This window comes from Aulonocara stuartgranti, assembly GCF_965226115.1.
Source record: "Aulonocara stuartgranti genome assembly, chromosome: 13".
NCBI lineage: Eukaryota > Metazoa > Chordata > Actinopteri > Cichliformes > Cichlidae > Aulonocara > Aulonocara stuartgranti.
The window spans coordinates 922,612-942,368 of record NC_138949.1 but is presented as its reverse complement, the minus strand read 5'-3'; the positions used below and the strand labels follow the sequence as shown (position 1 = coordinate 942,368).

Below are 19,757 nucleotides of genomic sequence, written 5' to 3'. Positions count from 1 at the left end.
GTAAGTCTGAACTGTAATACTGTCTATTTACATTTACACTGTCAACAATATTTCCCTTTGAGAATAACTGTATCACTTTATCACCAATGAACCAGAAAGAAGCCCATAAATAGAAGCAAACCCCAAACACTTGACTTACTGATTGACAGGAATCTAGGTTTGACTGCAGATGTTTGTATTGAAGATACACAACAGTGGTTTAGCCAACTACAGCATGTTACGTTCAGCGTTGGTGTTGTTGAGACGCAGATGAAGGATACTCAGTGACTGTCACATCACAGCTAACGGTAGCGTTTTATGTGGCACTGGCAGACAGAGAGGCCATCATGTAGGACCATGTTGGACTGTTCTGCGCTAAGGGGGCGATAGCTCATTTCACGAGTGTAAAGAAGCAGCTTGGAGCAGGGCAACTGTGAGGTCGCTCAAAAACTGGCATCAGTTTGAGTACATGTGGAATGTGTCAATCCAGGTTGGATCATTTAGCCATGAAGATGCTGATGACTTGATGAAAGTGCACGCGCTGCCTTTGCATCGATGAATGTGTCTTTACACTGGTCAAACAGATCTGTGGAATCTAAAATGTTTGTTACAGTAAAGATGAATATGTGGCTCCACAGTCTTTAATCAGTTACAGTTCGTTTGCATTCGTTTATTAATGTAGCGATGCAGTAATAAAGCATACAGGCAAATTTGCTACGGCTTCAGCGTCACATTACAAATGGGAAATGAACTGTATGAAATTTTAAAAGCAGAATGTGTGCTGCACAAAGTCCTGATGTTTTCCTGTGTACATCACAACTGACCTCCTGACTTGCTTGAATAAAGACCGTCTTTGTGCTTCTAAAAATGGGATTGAATTTGATTTATTTCATCACAAAGTAACCATTTGTTATCAGGAAACATGATCACAATTATTAGAAGTGCATTTCACAGTAAGTATCATTGCAACAACAGTTACAGGACAATGTAACTACATTGTGATTTGTAGACTGCTAGAAGCTCTCTGCACTTCCATTTTCATGCCTGTACATTTCAGATGATAGGTCCACGGGTTTCAGCATATTAACCGCCTTAGTTGTACTCTAGCATTAGGATATGTGTGTTTGGAAAGCCACAGTACAGAGGTTTCAGCACGTTTTTCAACTACTGTAGGATTGGCTGTAGCTCAGGACGTAGAGACATCATCTACTAATTGGGAAGTTGGTGATTTGATCCCTGGCTGCTCCAGTTAGCATGCTAATGTATGCTAACAAGATATTGAAGCCCGAGTTGCTCTCCAGTGTAATCAACTTTGTGTAAATGGATGAAAAGTGCTGTATAAGAACCAGTCCATTTACTTGTGATGGTGTTTGCCATTTAAAAAGAACAGGTTTAACACTGTTTAATATTCCTTACTGGACTGACTGGTCCAACCACACAGTCAGATAACTGCCACGAGCTGGTTATATATCCAGAGAACTGTGGTTTTAGCTCCACACAGCTAAAATGGATCGACTTTGGCCTCCTGCAGGCCAGGCGGTGAATATCTTTGTGTTGGAAGAAAATAGATGTACGCTAAAGTGATAGGTGGGTGCAGGAGGCATCATCATGTGCTGAATTGGACACACTTACTTATTGTCAGAGGAGAGGGAGCAGATCTTAATCAGAATCAGAATCAGAATGGGGTTTATTGCCAAATGTTGAGCAGGAAATTGCTGCGGTGCTTCAGTGCAAACATAGTGTCATAAATAGTACTTAAATAGACATGAAAAAAAAATAAAAGTAGGGATAAGAATTAAAAGTGCTACGTAGAAAGATATGTGCATGAGATATACATGGGATATATACATGAGAATAAGAATTAAGAGTGCTACGTTGAAAGATATATACATGAGTGCAGGTGGTGATCAGTGCCAAACATGAAATGATGCAGTGAACACAGCGTAGGGTCATGTGTTAGTGGCGGGAACAGTCATACGGTTATTGTTCATGTGTCCAACAGCAGAGGGGAAGAAACTGTTCTTATGGCGAGAGGTTCTGGTGCGAATGGACCGGAGCCTCCTGCCTGAGGGGAGCAGGTCAAACAGACTGTGTCCAGGGTGAGAAGGGTCAGCTGAGATCCGAGCTGCACGCCGCAGTGTCCTGGAGGTGTACAGGTCCTGCAGAGATGGGAGTCTGCAGCCAATCACCTTCTCAGCAGAAACGTGGTCGCCTTTAGCTGAGCTTCTGAGACATTATGAAGGGAATAATTTAGAAAATGATACTTGGCGTTGACTTGTTCTTTATTTTATTTGCTATTTTTATTTTCTTTCTCGTCTTGTTTTGTTTGTTTTATGTGTGCTGTGCCTTTCTTTTCTTTTAATTTTTTTATTTATACTTGTAGTAGAAGTGCTGAGTCTACAAGTCTTATTTACTCAATAACACACAAAGGTAAAGATGTAAAGGAAAGCAAATACAGAAAACACATAAAAGATAGAACATACATGTGTGGCACCGGTGAGCAAAAACCAGATCTGACAAATACAAATGAAGTAAATTAGACACAATTGTGCAAAATTGATAAGAGAAACGGTGAAAAAAAGGAAAATAGTTCTTAAGGATAACTATTCATTTATCACTGTATCGCTCTTACGTATTTCATTCATTGTGCCCTTGGGCTCAGCAGCAGGACAAAGGTCCAATACACAGCAGCCAGTCCACCTCTGAGTGGGTAAAGCAAACCAACATGAAGACTTTGGGTTGGCCCAGACAAAGTCCTGACCTGAACCCGATTGAGATGCTGCGGCATGACCTTAAAGGCGGTTCATGCTTGAAAACCCACCGAATGTGGCTGTAGTAAAACAGTTTGCAGAGATGAGTGGGCCAAAAAGTGCTGTAAAAGACTCACTGCCAGTCATCACAAAGGCTCGATTGCAGTCGTTGCTGTTAAAGGTGACCCAATCAGTTATTAGGTTCAGGGGCAATCAGTGCTTCACACAGGTATGTTTGGGTTTTTCTCCTTAATAAGAAAAACACCTTCATTTAGAATCTGCGTTTTGTGTTTACTTGTGTTATCTTTGTCTAATATTCAAATTTGTTTGATCTGAAACAGTTAAGTGTAACGAACATACAAAAACACAGGGAATCAGGAAGGAGGCAACACTTTGTCAGTGTCCTCTGTGCTGCTGCCGTCCTGGCACGCACCAAACATTTTTGTTCATTTCTGCTGAATCATCTCAGGATGCTACAGCGCCCTTTGACATTCTCACCCTGGAGAACAGTTTGGGTGTTTTTAAATGTTCAAAACAGCCTGGCGTTTCAGTTGACTCCAAGTTGACTCTTTAGCACTGAAAGTGTTCAGAACAGCTCGAGGTCCTTCCATCACCATTAGTGGTCCTAGTGTCGGTTTGAAAGGGAATTTGATCTTGTGTATATTTGAGGCCCACCGTTCGACAGAATGGACCTAAAGACTGAGATAATAAACAGAGAAATACTTCTGCAGAATCCGGAGGTGATGTTGAACAGAAGAGGGACAAATTTAAATCAGGTAAAGGTTTAGATTTATTGTTACGTTATACACTGGTTACAAAGAAAACCTGTTTTTGATACATACAAATCTTTCATGAATCAGTCTAGAGAAAGCACTCTTGAGTATACAACGGCATGCACTCGTTTACACTGAAATCAGCACTTTAGCAAGTGACCAGTTTTACCAGTTGATTGACCCTTGCAGATACGTAGTGGGATGCCAGTGATTGTTTTACTTGTGTAACATCTTGCGTCTGTTGTGTTAGTACATCCCTGTGTCATTGACATCCACCCTCAGGACTGCTTCACCTGAATCAGACATGGAGGCACTGACAATAACGTAGTCACCTCCATAAGAAATGCAGGACCCGTCAGCCTTGGCTCTTACGAAACTATTTTCACTCCCATTATACATGATGTCATAAAGATTATAGTCACAGTCGGTTCCTTTGTCAAAGATCCCCACGGCAAACCAGTTGGAGTAGAGGCTTCGATCATACGGCACGGAGAACATGACAGCCATGATGTGGCTATAGTCGTTCATGTCAGGGTTGACAAGGTCATAGGTGAAGACTCCAACTGCTCCAGTTGCACTGCCAGTGACTTTGTTGAACAGTGCACTGGCTTCAGAGCAGGGACCTACCATGGGTGGCAAAGGGACCTCGCATTTGCCACTCTCACTGAAAGCCCTAAGCATGGAGACACAGTGTGTTAGATGGGTCTAACAGAAACACTTTGACCAGTTCTTCTGGTTATACTTTCCAATAAGTAAACACTGTTTGTCTAAACTATGTAACAATAATGCAGTCAATAGGACACATTGCATGCACAACAGTATTGTAAGAGCTGAACAACCCAACAGGGCTGTGACGCTTTTGGTTTCTCATTCGCATTATTGAAGTTACACAACAAAAGTAACAATAAACTTATACCCACATACGTGCTCCAACCCTTATCCTTATAGGGCGAATGTATGGAGGAGTTTCATTTTAATAAATTGAATAAAAGTGCAAAACAGGAAGCAGCAGGGCTAAAGATGAGAGATCAGCTTTGTTACACACAAACATACTCTTGGACTGCTTGGTTGGGGTTAGCATACGTTCTGCTTAAACGTCACTGTGGGATTTCTTCTTCCTACCTTTGCGTTAGTGATTCTGCCCATAATGATTGTGTAGGTGTGCTGTCTTTGCTGTGCTTGTAGAGGATTGATGGTGTTTTTGCTGCAGTGGATTCATGTTTTTGGACTATCTAGAGCACATGTGTCAGACTCACATACAGCCCATTTTGATCAGTAATGGGTGAGACGCTCCTTTCTGTCAGTGTAAAGAAATTTCATATTTAACTGTTTTTCTGCATGTTTTTGTAGAAAAGTAAACATGTTCTGCATGTTTATGGCATACGTGCTGTCACATAATGGTCTTTGCATGTGAATGCCTGCATGGTGTGCCCATTAAAATAGTCCCAGCCCTGCCCACATGGATTCTCAGTAGGGCTGATGATTTGATTTCCACATACCGACAGGCCGTTAATAACTGACCAATGAAATGATCTCACGGGCCGGATGTTTGACACCTTTGCACAATAGTGTGCTGTTTACCATCATCAGGAGTAATGTGCATTTAATCCACCTCAAAAGTGACACATTGAGCTGCTGTTTTTCACCTCCCACATGAAGCTACAGGCAAGCTACACAAGTGTCCATAAAAATGTGCTGGATCATTATTTTCTATCCACCCTTATGCAGATCATTGAAGAACTTCTGATGCAAGTAATGGATTCATTCATTTTAGGATTTTACTTTGGTAAGAATTTGCAAAACAAACACTTTTCCTCTTTCCATTTGCTCAGATGTGCACTGGCTGTGTTGGATTTTGCAAAGTTTGCCACAGTTTTATTATATTTGTGCTTGTAAATAAGTTTTCAACAATGATAAACCCAAAGGTTTAAAAAGATTATAACCAACTATAATTATTGACGTGGTCATCCATCATGGTTGGGCTGGAGCTTATTCAGGCTTTCATAAGACAAGAGACAGAGTACACCCTGAACAGGACATGTCCCCAACCTATCTCATGCTAACATAAAGAGACAGAGAACCATTAGCACCTACAGCCACTTTAGAGTCACCAGTTAACTTCATTTGCACGGTTTTGGACTGTGGGAGGAAGCCAGAAAACCCATGCAGACTGCACACAGAATGGCCCCAGAAAGCTGATGGATTCAAACCCAGGACCTTTCCGATGTTAGGCAATGTCGCTAACCACCACACCACTGTGCTTTAGGTGTGTGGGTTTCATTCTGCAGCCGTCTTATACATCGTGGCTTGGGTCACATCATCATCTTGACTACTTTTTCTTGGCTCGACAGCACATGAACTCAAAGAACCGTCTCATGGTTCACCATGAGGGCTGACAGGATTTCTGCATGCTAATGGCTAACTAGCAGTTGCATCTTTACTGTAACGATATGGCAGAAATGACCAACAGCGTCTTTTTTGTTCTGGAGCAGCACATCTGGAGAATTCATGTCTAAATAAAGGCGACAACTTCTCTGCTGCATCCTCAACAGCATGACTGTGTTCCTCACATGGCGTGCTGAAACCAACAGCCAATGAGGTCGTCCCTGCACCAGTGACCATCGCAGCCAGTTTGTAAAACTCATGACCGACAGCCTTCTGGTTCTTTCTCTCAATATTTGCAAATTCCCCTAAAACTCAAACATTACATAGAGAACTGGACCATAATGACATCATTGATTTGCTGTCATATTGTTTTATATTGCCATTTCCTGTGTTGTAAAGCACTTTGATTTTTTTTACCTGTGAAAAGCGCTATCTAAATAAATTTTACTTACTTACTAAATTGAGAACATCACAAGTGTCTGCAGTATTGCCATGTGCATACTGAGTAGATTTGAGCATTTTAGACTGTTTGTATTGGCAGCAAAAGATGATTTATGTTGCATTAAACCCATTCTTGAAACTTGCATCAGATGGAAAGTACAGAAGTAACACCGCACCTTGGATTGGCCAGAGTGTAGTAGCCGGAGTTGTTGTTAATCTCAACAGAACAGCTGCGATGAGGCATCGTGTTGATGTGATGGCAGGAGGAGGCTGTGAATCAGAACATAGCCTTTCACTTATATCACCATTTTTAAAGGGAAGACACAGTCGTCAAACGTAGTGAGCTGTGTTTTGCTTAATGATGTGGTGACAGTGGCTAGAATTACACGAGTGAGGCCTGGAAATAGAAAATGCAGACCTGTTTTCTGTGAAATCACAAGTTATCATCTGAATTCACAATGACAGTTGACTAAGTGGGCCAATGGTGGAACAAGAATTAAGAGAGATGAATTGATGACGTTTAATATGAAAGTCTTGATAATATAAGACAGTCTTGCTGGGCTGGGGCCCAGTAGACATGTTGATGGATTAAGTAATTATTCAAATGTATCTTTTATATGTAGCTGTCATTGTTAGTTTACATTTACTTAGCACCTTTAATTTGTATTACATAAAGCATGCTTATATTAATGTATGCATGTTTTATTTTAGCAACCTAAGTTCCAAATAAGGATCTAACCAGTCAGACGGTCGACTCAAACTTTGACTGTGCCAAATATCCAGACTATAAAATGACACTCAGATGAAGTAGTTGGCAAAATAAGACTAATCAATGAATAAATGTGGTGCAGAAAATCTGGTATTGAAAGCCAGATATTACCTGGAAATGAAGCCACAAACAGCATCATTAGCTCACATCAGTAAAGGTAAGTTTGAACCATAGTGGAACACTTACCTTTGTATCACTGAAAAATACAAAAACAGTTTGAGCAAACGGATTGTTAGTCCGGGTATGAACGAGTCCCACTGTGCATTAGCTGTTATCACACCAGGTTATATTGACTCAGGTAATCACAACGTACCACCTGACTCCTTATCTCATGTTCAGAGCGTCCCACCCCTCTGTTTCTCTGCCGTATCTAACAGTGGTTAGACGGATCCATGCCTTTGGTGGAACCTTTAAGGTGGTTATCGAATGTTTGTACAAGGTGGGACTTCAGGATGGTACTGCTTTACAGCGTGTGTTACGCACACTGCCGCACATAAACACCACTGAGCTTTTAAGCTGGTTTGATTTCCCTAAAAGAGATGAAGTCATGCATTTCTGTCTTTATTTCGTCTTAGCATCATTGCTTTGGTTCTACTTTATAAAATGTTGCAGAAGTCCCTTTTAAACATGACAGATGTGTAACTTCAGTAACAGCATTCTGCCAGGCAAACTTCACTGTTATTTCAGAGACACACAACACTTGCTAATAAGCGAATTTACAAACACACACGCAGGAACAGAGGCTTCAGGGATGATGTTCTAACTGTGATGTGGTTTAACTGGAATTTGCTCAGTATTTAACTTGCAGCAGGGCTGATCAGTGTCTCTCTGTGTTGCTGACATTATGATGCCTGAGCAGGAAAAGGTATGACCACGTCTGTCAGATCCTCCTGAATGTTGTTCGTCTGGTGTTCAGCCTGAAACATCACTCTTTGTGTGCATTTTGGTTTGGCATGTTATTTGGTTTCATTTGTTTATTTTTATTTACAGTACTTTGATTACTTTTATGGCTCTTCATTTAGTGTCAGTTTTGTTTTTATGTTTAAATTATGTGCTTTTTAATTCTGGTATTGCACTCGTAAAACTGAGGACTGGGACAACTTTCAGTGTGTCTTTTGCCTGTTTTTCTCCTGCTCTGTCAGCTAAACGGCCTCTTCCTCTCCAGATACCAACCAGGCCTTGCGGCTCTGTCTGGGTACCAAGACGACTGGAGCAGAGTTTGGCGCCGTCTCTGCCCTGAGCATCAACCATGACTGCTCACGACTTCTTTGCGGGTTTGCCAAAGGACAGGTACTAGGACAAGATAAATAGACTTTATTTGCCACTAATTTACAGTTTATTTTGTTAAAGCTGCCAAATAGTAATGATGATATAATAACAGTTAAATCATAGGGCCCTTTCACCTCAGTGCATGTCGTGACTTGACACTGTGGAGGTGTTTGCTGTAGTCGGGTGGATGATTTCTAACTGTTGTTACTACCCGTGGCCAGTGGGTGGTGTATGAGGTCACTCACTAATGATGTGTTCCTGTATGTGATATTAACACTGAACATTTCATATAGAAACAGATGATTTTATCAGTTGTAAGGTTTAGGATGTTTTTAACAATTTAATGTCCTGTAGTGAATAATCCAAATTTGACATCACAGACGTGTCCTTCAGTTAAAAAAAACAAACTCACATGCTTCGCAATTTAGCATCGCCAGGGTCATTAGGTTGAACTCACCAATGCTCATGGTGGTCAGATGAAATCTCTGGGAGAAATTTGATTAGCTACAACAAAACTGCTGCCAAAATAATTCAAAACAGCTGCCCTCCTTTTTGGTTTAGGACAGACTTTAAGAGTCTTTTTTATTGTTTTTAAAAACATTACCTTAAGCTGCCAAATTTGAACGATGGCTGGATAAGTACATATATAGAGAGATGCATAGACAGATATAAATAGACTTTATGAATCCCACCGTGGGGACTATAGCAGCACAACAGTGAGGAAGAAAAATTGAATTTGGGCAAAAAAAGATTTCCAAGAGTAACTAGAACTCGATATTTTTTATGTGCACATGAAGTGCAGTGGGAGTGATGATGTACATATATTTCAGCAGTTATCTGTATTTTACAGTGTGACTGCTGTTGGGATGAAGGGATGACCTTCCCACCAGGGGAGTTGTCACCTGTACAAAGGTGTTAGAAGGTAAAAGACTGCAGGAGCGTCACTGAAAAAGTCCCGCACACCTCAGCCTGCCCAGCAGAGCTTCAGTTCAATTTTATTTATACACAACAACAGTGGCCTCAAGGCGCTTCACAGTAGACCCTACAATAACACATACAGAGAAAAACCCAACAATCATGTGACCCCCTGTGAGCAAGCACTTTGGCCACAGTGGGAAGGAAAAACTCCCTTTTAACAGGAAGAAACCCCCGGCTCAGGGGGGCGGGGCCATCTGCTGCGACTGGTTGGAGTGAGAGAAGGAAGACAGGAGCTGACGTTGTCCTTTCTCGTACAGATCTGGAGTGTTTTCTGACCAGTCCGGTTTATTGTGAAGGTGAACATCCAGGAATTTGTACTTGTCCACGACATCAGTGCCAAAACCGTGCATGTTCACTGTGATGGGAGTTCTCACTAGTGTGGATGTGTAGGTGGTTGAGTTCACATCAGATGATAAAGTGAGTGATGTCCTTCCTGTACGCCAGGTTGTTCCACTCACATACACATGCAACAGTGTGTGTGTCCCCACTGTCAGTGTATCTGAAGTCTGATTTGTAGAGTAGGACGCTGCCCAGGAAGGTCATATGAGTTAATGCTAACAGCTAACAGCTCATTAACACTAATGTCTTGTTCACAAACATCTGGTTCACATGCAGATAGACGTAAATATGGAGCTAGCTGCTACCACAGTCTGTAGCAAACTCATTAACACAGTGAAAGCCTTCACTTAAGAATCCTGATCTAGGAACAACAGCTTCCTGTTTCATGGTGAGTTACAGCATTTTCATGCTTCATGGGGAAACACTGAACTTCACCATGCTGACAGGATGATGCCAAAGATGAAAACTCACACTTTTCTAAATGAAGTACCATTACCTCCTGACGCTTTTCTGACCAAAGGTTAGATGGCTGGTCAGCCAGCGTGTGGGTGATGATGACTAACCCAACAGTGTGTCGGTGCTGGTGATCTTTTGAACTTTATAATCCCAATAAAATGTTAAAATAAGTGAACAGATGATGAATAATTAGAATCCGTGCGCTTCGTCCTGATCGTGGCAAATTCACAAGACAAAATAATCCGATTCAAATTAAAAACGTGCTCCTTTGTGATTATAACATATGAAAATTGTAAAATATTGATGACCTCAAATTACAGAAAGAAAAGTCTAGAAAACGCCTGAAGAACAGTCACAGGTGTCACAGCTGGTTTAACGTTTTCTTTAGTGTGTGGGGGGACGCTGACGTGCACACTTTAAAACATTTTCAGCTAATAGGATCAGTTCACTGCACTGCTGTCTTTAGCAGTAGTTTTACGGCATATTTTGCAAATTACTGCATTCTGTTCGACATCCTCCTTGGGAAATCCAAACACACTGTTTGTGAAGTTATAGTTGATTATGATGGATGCCCCTCCCTCCACAACAAAGAGGGTGTCTTCTCCCGAATCCAAACTGGGAGCTGTTCCCACTGGGAGGAGACTGGAAACTGAAGGCTCTACCTCCTGTTTAAATATTCTAGGAACCACAAGTAAACCAGCAGTCTGAGCGCAAAGTGCTGGACTGGGGTGATACGGTCCCATAAGGTCTGTATGGGTCCTGATTACAGTAGTCCAAACTAGACGTAATAACTGCATGAACTAGTATCGGGTTAGACACCACGTTTTTTAACATTTTATTTGAATTTAAAATAACACCAATACAAGGATCAAAGGAACAAGAATCCCTGTTTTGGACAGGTTATATTTGTTAGTGTGGTTCATGTGTATTTGTAATTGTTTATTACTTGTTGTCTTTTAATGTGCAGGTTGGATACCATAATTGGCAGAATCAAAATACACTGATGCAGAAATGGGGAAATATGATACAAAAATATTGTAACACAAAGAAAAGACGTCACTAACATTACTGCTTTGCAAATGTTGAGTGGCTTGTCAAGCAGTTAATAGTGAAGTAACACAGCCTACCAATATCTGCTTCCACCAGCCATACCAGTGCTATGTGGCCCTGTGTTGGGCTACAGACACATTTCATTAAACCTTCTGTTAATGCATTTTCCTAAATAAATCTTTACTTTGCAAAGATTTGCACATTTTAACTATACGGATTATTTAGGACTGTAGCAGGCGCTCATAATGTGAGGTTGATCACATGTCATCCTCTGTGTGAGTGAAACTTGCACACTGTTTTGTCAGGATAAGGTCCGTTCTACTATTAATCGAATGCATTTTCGTGTGTTAGCCTAGTTTTTTCAGAACGATCATTAAATGATTGATTTGTTCATCTTTGTTTCATTTCCAGCCTTTTAAATCATTGCTTCATTCTCCATTTCAGAAACACATTAAGGTCGTAGCAAAAATAAAATTAGCACCAGCGTTGCTGATATGACAGGAATGCACTGCAGAATGTGTTCACAGCTTTCACTTGAGCTCATGACCACCTTCCTCGTGTCGTCTCTCCGTCTGCACGATCAGATTACAATGTGGGATCTAGCCAATGGGAAGCTTCTGAGGACCATCACTGATGCCCACCCTCCTGGGACAGCCATTCTGCATGTGAAGGTCCATGCACACACACACACTTGCAAAGTCAGCTTTGTTTTGTTGTTGTCACCAAACGTCACCCCTCCACTACTATTACTAAGGAAACATTTGTAACAAAGGTTGTATTTTTCTACCTGCGGCTCAGAGATGTCAAATGTTTCCTCCCTGATGATTTCTGTCTAACTTCTGTCCTGAGTTCTTCTTTTGCCTTTCTTGTTATTGCAGTTCACAGATGACCCAACTATTGCCGTGTGCAATGACAGTGGAGGATCTGTTTTTGAGCTGGCTTTCAGGTGAACGACTCGGCTTTAAATGTTACAGAAATGTTATTTTCAACCATCAGGTTTTATGTTCCTGAGCAGTTTTTACCCCTCAGCACTGAAAAGCTGACGGAGTATTGTTGGCATAGCTGGAAATGAGGATTTTCTAATTGATAGCATAGGTGCATCTACTAAAGATCTCAGATGAGGTAGTAACTTTAACCTCGAGGTCAGAGGTCAAGTTTTTCAAAGATCTTGTGATAACTGAAGAAGGAGGTGACCTCGCATTTTCATACTTATACCACACGTACATCTATGAGCAGGCTGAGGGGAGGATGCTTTTTGTAACCGAGGTGCTGAAAGAACTTTTTGGTCTTCTACCTCTTAAATGAACACATGTAATCCCACCAGCAACAAGTGTTGCCGTTTTAACTCGACTCTGATTCGGTGATTTTTTTATGTTCATCTTTCTCATTGGTTCCCCTGCTTTCCCCTCGTTTGTTCTCAGGAGGGTGATGGGGATGCGGTCATGTGACTCTCGATGTCTCTTCAGTGGTTCTAAAGGGGAGGTGTGCTGTATCGAACCTTTGCGTTCTCCTCCGGACTTCAGAGACCATCCCATCACGCACTACTCTCTGCTCGCTATGGCATCTCTCACTAAGGTGTGCAGATGCCAAAGGTCGTCCGCAGGTCATAATCGTGTTCTCATTCGTGCAGCATCAGGTTCTGATGGTTTTGTCTTTTCACCCCAGATTCTAGTCATTGGATTAAAGCCCTCCCTGAAAGTCTGGATGACATTTCCTTACAATAAGGTATGAAGTGCGGTTTGCATGTATGAGTCAGATCCACTGACGTGATGAGGCATCGTGTCAGATGTGATGGCACTACTTTGTTGTGCTGTATTCATTTACCATGAGCTGTAATCAAGAGGCAGAGCAGAGCTATCGAGTCCTTGTTTACCAGGCAGGCACAAAGAGAACTGCCCAGAGGTCCTGAAAGACTCGTTCCAGCTCGAATCGCCTTCTGCTCGAGCGTGTGTCTCTCTGACAGTCAGCACGTAGGAGACGTTAAAATCAACAGCTTTGATGCTTTGAACGGCTCAGTTTCACACTCAGCATCATCATTCATTTCTTAACTTGCCAACATGTCCGAAGTGACTCAGCTGCTGTTTTTAGCATTTTTTTGCTTTGCAACTAGAAAGTTGGATTTCTATCTGGTGGTGTTACCAGCCACTGGTCCCTGTTCAAAATATGTGTCTTTCCCAGTACAGTGGATGTGCTTCTACATGCTCCTCTCCTTTTTGTTCCTTCTTAGTTAAAGAAGTTAAAGGTTGGATCTTATTTCAAAAACGTGTCTACGTTTTATTTAGTATCACGTCACAGTTAAGCGGGACAGGGCAGAGTTTTCTCCCCAACAACGTGGTGATGGGAACGTGGCACACCCTCAGAGGCGCTCCGTGAGATTTGTTTCCGATGTCGTGTTATGTTCTCCTTTGTTAGTCGGATCCATCCAGCGTTCCTCAGCTGGCCTGGCAGTTTGTTGCTGTCCAGAAGATGGTCAATCCAGTCCTGGCTTTTTGCAAAGGAGATACCGTCCACTTCCTCTTGGTAAGTGCTGAACTGTGATATATCAAAGCTTTCAGTAGATGTAAATCATTACTATGTTAAAGCTACGAGGATACAAGCTGACACTAAATAATGTTGGACTGAATGTTTCCCAGACGTCTGATTTCTGAAGCGCGCAAACACTTCCGTCAAAGAGCAGTTATCCCGGGATCATGTTTCTCTCCTCCACCACTGTTTGTTCAGGTAAAGAAAGAGGAATCGGGGACGATCCACGTCATCAAACAGAGACAATTCCAGCTCAGCTGTGACATCATCAGCCTAAGTGTAAGTACCCCGAGAAGATGCTCAACAGTGGCACATACTCACTCATGCACAGGTCAGCAGAGGAGTGCTGGATGTATTTAGGAGTTTAAACCTTTCAGGATGGTTTATTCTTGTAAAATACGATCACTCCTGATGACAGCGTTTCCTGGAGTGAACCTCTGGTTTATTAGAAAGTTCCATTCTGCTGTTTTCCTGGGACAAAGACTTTCTGGTGCAGATAATATAAAACGCTGAGCTGACATCACTGTTGGAGAAACTTCAGTCCCCGTCATCAAAAAGTCTTCAGTAGTGAAACAGGACAAACACCAGCGGGGCGGGGCTCAGTGCCAGAGTCCTGGGAGCCTGAGGATCCTCTGCAGGATCTTTGCTGTTCCTACGACTGCGCTTTTCTGCAAAGAGATCTCAGATGTTGTTCCTGGGATCTGCTGGAGCCACCTGCCCAGTTTGCAGGTCACTGGCCCAAGTGGCCCAATTACCACTGGGACCACTGCTGCATTCACCTCCACGTCTTCCAGAGCTCCTCTCTCAGCCCTCGGAGCTTCTTGAGCTTGTCCTGTTCCTTTTTCCTGATGTTGCTATCACTCGGTATCACGACTGTCGTCCACAAACTGCTACGTTTGGTTGGTCGGTCTGTGGCTGGTGGGATTCTGGGTGTCAGTGGTACGTACTGTGCAGGCCCTGTGCATCCACGATCCTTCCTCTTCTTCCTTCTCATGTTTCTGCTGCCTGCATAAAAAACTGTTTAAGTTTAAGATTAATCACAGCGTGTTTAGCCAATGTAAAAATGTACTTTGTTGTTTGGGCTAGTGAGTTAGAATATGAGTGCAGACTTGTTTATAGTTAAACATGTGTATTGTCTGATTATGGATTATTTTAATATGATTGAGGGAAAGCTGGATCTGTAGCCAATTGAAATGAGCTCTCAAATATGCAGCCAGGATTGTTCCAGAAACGTGCTGATGGCTGCCAGAGTAGTGTGGTTGAGGTGCAGGTGCGGTGGGACATTTATCGAAGTGACGTTACGATGGCGTTTGAATCTATTTGAACCTGTGTGTAAACTTCTTGTGTAGGTTAAGAAAAATGCCAAATACATTTTAACTTGTGCATCTCATTTTTAATGCTGTACAGTCGTTGCACCCGTCAGAGTCATGGGCATTTATATGACCCTCTGTCTGTTTCCTGCTGTACCTCTGTGTCTCTGCAGTGGATTAACAGCCGTACGCTGGTCCTGGTGGACAGCCACGAAAAGCTGCACGTGGTGGACCGGCCTAGCCAAGAGGTTTTGGAGACTCTGGACTTGGAGCAGGTGCAGCTGGTCTATAACAGCCGACATTTCAAATCATTGGCAACTGGAGGAAACGTCTCCCAGGCTCTGGTGAGGGTTTCGTTTGTAAGGCATGGTCAGCGTTTGAGGCTTTCATTTGAGATGTTGATAGTTCGTGTTTTTTGGGAATCTGAGATTCAAAACTCATGAAAATGTTAGTCAAAACCCTGCTACAGTTCTCTGTTAGTAATAATGCAGCAAAAACCCAACAAAAACAAAATTCAGCCTTTGAAGAAACCACAAAACAAGTCACTTTGTCCAGAGAATAAGTTACAGATGTGGAACCAGAAATTAACCGACCTTATCATTCATTTGGTATCCAGGTAACCAGATTTATAACAAGTTTCTGCAATATTTAACTGTCTTTTATTTTATTGATAATGACGACATGTTGTCATGGCAACTGCTGTGTGGCAGGCAGGATGAAGGACCCGAACGCAGGACTCAGAAACAGGAAGTTAAAGTTAAGGTGCAGCTTTATTGCTGGGAAAAACTCCACATTAGAAATAAACATTTACAAAAAACAAAACAAACCTCAAACGCAAAACTAAACTGGGAACTGGAACCTGAGAGTAGGAAACTGGAGCAACACAAACCAGGACAGCGAGCTAGGACACTCTCAGGAAGACGAAGGGAGAAAACGCAGCACGAAGAGCCTCTGAGGACCGAAATACAGGTAGGATCACGAGAGGATGGGAAACAGGAAGAAACGCAGCTCAGACAACTCGGACATGATGAGACGAAGGAAGGCACAACACTGATGTAGGACAGAGACTATCAAAATAAGACAGGAGATACGACACGTAGGCACAGACTCAGAGACGCGAGCGAACACGACGACATAACGACACGGTGACAGAGGGAACATAGAGACGAGATTGACTGGAGACGTGGGACCAGGACAGGTGCAGAGAAAACACGGCACCGTCAAAATAAAACAGGAAGCACACGACAGAGACACGGACTTGACAGTGAACAGAGGGAACACGGAGCACAGGGACAGGAGTGACACGAGGTTCAGTGGCTTTCACTCGGCACCATGAGCACAGCAGTTATCAGTAAATGTAGCTCTACAGGTCAGCACAGGACGTTTGGATAGTTGCTCATTTAAACACAAAGACACTTCCTGATTTTAACATATCGAGTTCTGTTCATGCAAACATGCGAACAGATTTTGAACCTGAACCTAGAGCGTTGCATGAATCAGGTCCTGGTTACCTTCTCTATTAATTACACCTGCATATCTTCTAAATTCTTGTGATTCAGGATCTGGTCCCAGAATTCCTGAGAAAATAATAACAATGTGTTTGAAAGCATTGTCAGTGAGTTCACCACTGACCTTTTGGCTGTACATCTGTGTTTGTGTTTCAGGCTTTAGTTGGAGAAAAGGCTTGTTACCAATCAGTCTCGAGCTACGCAGGACAGATTGTGTATTTGGGCACCAAGGTACTGTTTTGTACTATTTACCTTTCTGTTCTATACATCTGTTATATCATCACCATGGATGAAAACTTTTGTTATTTATCAATGGAAGCATTTTAGCTCAGGCTCAGTGGTTTGGAGACAAAGTCAGGGAGCTGAAGCTGAAATGGTTTGGACATGTGCAGAGGAGGGACGGTGGATTTACTGGACGGAGCATGTTGAAGACGGAGCTGCAAGGCAGGTGGAAAAGAGGGAGATCACGGATGAGGCTCGTGGATATAGTGAAGAAGGACATGCAGTCGGTAGTGTGAAAGAGAAGCATGCCATGGGTAGGGTGAGATGGAGGCAGATCTGACAGAAATGGCAGGTTCAGAGAGCGCTGGCTCTCCTGACTGGGTCATGTTGTGTGCCACGAGTTCATCTCTGTGTTGTGTGATCAGAACAGTAATGTTACAAATGACAGTTATTTATTACAGTCACACAAAGTTAATAACTCCATCCCCGTCTCCAACGCGTGCAACATCTCAACACTGATGAGAATCAGTGGTGACAGAACATCATGTGCAAGTACTTGAACAGTTCATGAGTGTTTCTCAAAAACAAAGTTAACAAAGACTGAACGACCAAGTCAATCTGGTTCCTTCTTAGATGCGCTGCCCGCTCCGAAAACAAAAACATCTGTGACAGATGTTATAAAAAGGCGTTTGTGGTTGTAACCGGACTGCTGCTGTTAATGAGGATGTGAATACTGATAGAAGTGTGCAGGCTGGACTCTGCTGATTGCTCAGGTGTGACTTTGGCTCATTCTTCCATTCAAACAGTGTTCAAACCCTGAAGGTGCCTCTTCTGTGAATTGGCTTCGGTGTTGAGGAAATGCAGCATTAAGACAGTCTTCCCGCCTCATCTGTCAGACCTGATAAAGATAAATTTTGAACCTTTACTCAGCGATATGAGAATCTTGATCGCTGGTCTCAGATGTATTTTTTTTGAAGGTAAACGTAATCAAAATGGTATGTACACCCAAGTTCAACTATTTGTTGCAGGCTCTGCCAATTCATGTTCCTTTGAAATACACCAAACAGTTTGACCAGCTCTGTAAAGCATTTACATGGAGTAATAAAAAGCTTAATTGAATCTGAGAAAACGGCAGAAACCAGTGGACAGAGGAGGGTTAGGGATGCCTAATCTACTTTTATATTTTATGCTTTTTCTCTTCGGCATCTGGCACATTGCTTCTTACCCCCTGAGAAAGCGCCTCCTTGGTTTTCCATTGAAAGTACTGCTTGCTCGCCATTTACACCATTATATAGCTTATCAACTAATCTGCCCCCCCACGTCCAATCACAGCCGGTATTTTCTCATTTGAAAGAAGTATGGAAAAGAATGTCCAAATTATTCAACTTTGACCCATATCTCAACCAGTCTGCTGGTATTGGGTGTAATCCCACCACCAGATCCCATAATTACCCTTCTTTTGGAAGCTCTGGTTCCAGAGAGGTGTAACAGTGCTGGGGGATCTATATGAAAACAGTATATTTAAATCATTTGGAAAACTTGCAGAAGAATTTGATTTACCTAGGCAGGGATTTTGGAAAGACCTGCAACGAAGCCATTTGATGACCAATACATTTGGTTTATCCGCAAAGTTCCCTTTAAATGGTAAATGGCCTGTATTTGTAAAGCGCTTTTACTAGTCCCCACTAGGGACCCCAAAGCGCTTTACACACCCAGTCATCCACCCATTCACACACACATTCACACACTGGTGGAGGCAGCTACAGTTGTAGCCACAGCTGCCCTGGGGCAGACTGACAGAAGCGAGGCTGCCATATCGCGCCATCGGCCCCTCTGGCCAACACCAGTAGGCGGCAGGTGAAGTGTGTCAGGACACAACGACCGAGACGGTCCGAGCCGGGGCTCGAACCGGCAACCTTCCGATTACAAGGCGAACAAAACGCTTTTATTAGCTTCTGATCCTAACACACTGTCCCTCAAAAGAACGTGGGAAATGGACTTAACGGCTTTACAGTGGAGGAATGGCATCCTCAGGAATCTGAAAAAAATGTCACGTGAACTCAAGATTGTTCCCATTTCAGATTTTAAATAGATTATACTGGACACCCTCACGGTTGCACAGGGTGGGTCGAGCGACTGATGATGCATGCTGGAAGCGCCAGCAGGGAAGTGGCACTCTTTTACATTTGCTTTGGGGGTGCGTCAAAGTCCAAGATCATTGGATTCATATTCACACCGTAGTAGAGAAGGTTGTAGGTCAAGGTCCCATTCATGAACAGTCTTTACGTATTAGGAGACCCTTCAGCTTTGAGTCACTTACCCACTCCTCTTGCTGGGTACAAACGGCGATTATGCTGGAGAGGAAGCTGTTGGTGAAAGAGTGGAGGCCTCATCGACTCTTTGGGACAAGTGGCAGCTTACGAAAGATTATAGACTGCTGAATAGACTGGACGACTATAACGACAAATGGGCTAACTACTTTTCATTAGTTAAGGTCGGACTAAATAGGAAAGCTGTAATTGGGTCTGTGTGAAACATTGGCATCATTGTGTATTTATGTTGTTTTGGATCTTTTTCTTTGGGTGGAAATATGCATCGATTCTCAATTTGTCCACTCTGTCTTCTGGCTTGTTTGTTTTTTTGTTTCTTTGTTTCTTTGTTGTTGTTTTAATATTAAAATCTAATAAAGTTTGAGTCATAACAGAAAAAGACAGTCATTGTCCTCGGTGGACTATGACTAGGACCTATCAGTTATGTATACATTGTATATTTTCGGGGTTTTGAGGTTTAATAATCAGAAGAGTTTCATATTTCAGAGAAGAGCACACACTGAGCGTGTCCCATTTGACTGTCTAATGTTATGTTGTCTCACCCCTCAGTCAGCTCACATTATGACTCTACGGAACTGGAGAGAGGTGGGTGTGACAGTTTGAGTATCTGTCCATTAGCAGCAACAATCACTGTTTAATTAGAATTGCGTAGGCCTGACCTTGACCTTTGCCCTT

At 42.5% G+C, this 19,757-nt stretch overlaps 2 protein-coding genes across 4 annotated transcripts in view; one reads left to right on the top strand and one right to left on the bottom strand.

Annotated features, from left to right (window-relative positions):
• The window catches only part of vps8 (VPS8 subunit of CORVET complex), a 70,675-nt gene that overhangs the window by 17,673 nt on the left and 33,245 nt on the right, over positions 1-19,757 (top strand). For both annotated transcript variants that reach the window (XM_082556844.1, XM_082556843.1), the window contains exons 7-16: positions 8,263-8,387; positions 11,774-11,860; positions 12,068-12,135; positions 12,611-12,764; positions 12,855-12,914; positions 13,602-13,709; positions 13,911-13,991; positions 15,196-15,366; positions 16,687-16,761; positions 19,632-19,667. In XM_082556844.1, coding sequence (XP_082412970.1) covers positions 8,263-8,387; positions 11,774-11,860; positions 12,068-12,135; positions 12,611-12,764; positions 12,855-12,914; positions 13,602-13,709; positions 13,911-13,991; positions 15,196-15,366; positions 16,687-16,761; positions 19,632-19,667 — 965 coding nt within the window. The remainder of the gene's footprint in view (positions 1-8,262; positions 8,388-11,773; positions 11,861-12,067; positions 12,136-12,610; positions 12,765-12,854; positions 12,915-13,601; positions 13,710-13,910; positions 13,992-15,195; positions 15,367-16,686; positions 16,762-19,631; positions 19,668-19,757) is intronic.
• LOC309720200 (DELTA-stichotoxin-Hmg2b-like) lies at positions 8-8,256 on the bottom strand. Of its 2 annotated transcripts, XM_082556875.1 has the most exons (3): positions 7,284-8,256; positions 6,505-6,598; positions 8-4,175 (listed from the first exon to the last, which is right to left on the bottom strand). In XM_082556875.1, exons 2-3 carry the CDS (start codon positions 6,570-6,572, stop codon positions 3,749-3,751), a joined length of 495 nt encoding a protein of 164 aa, XP_082413001.1. In that variant the 5' UTR covers positions 6,573-6,598; positions 7,284-8,256; the 3' UTR covers positions 8-3,748. The 2 variants fall into 2 exon arrangements, with proteins under 2 accessions (XP_082413001.1, XP_082413002.1); XM_082556876.1 differs by having other exon boundaries at positions 6,505-8,256.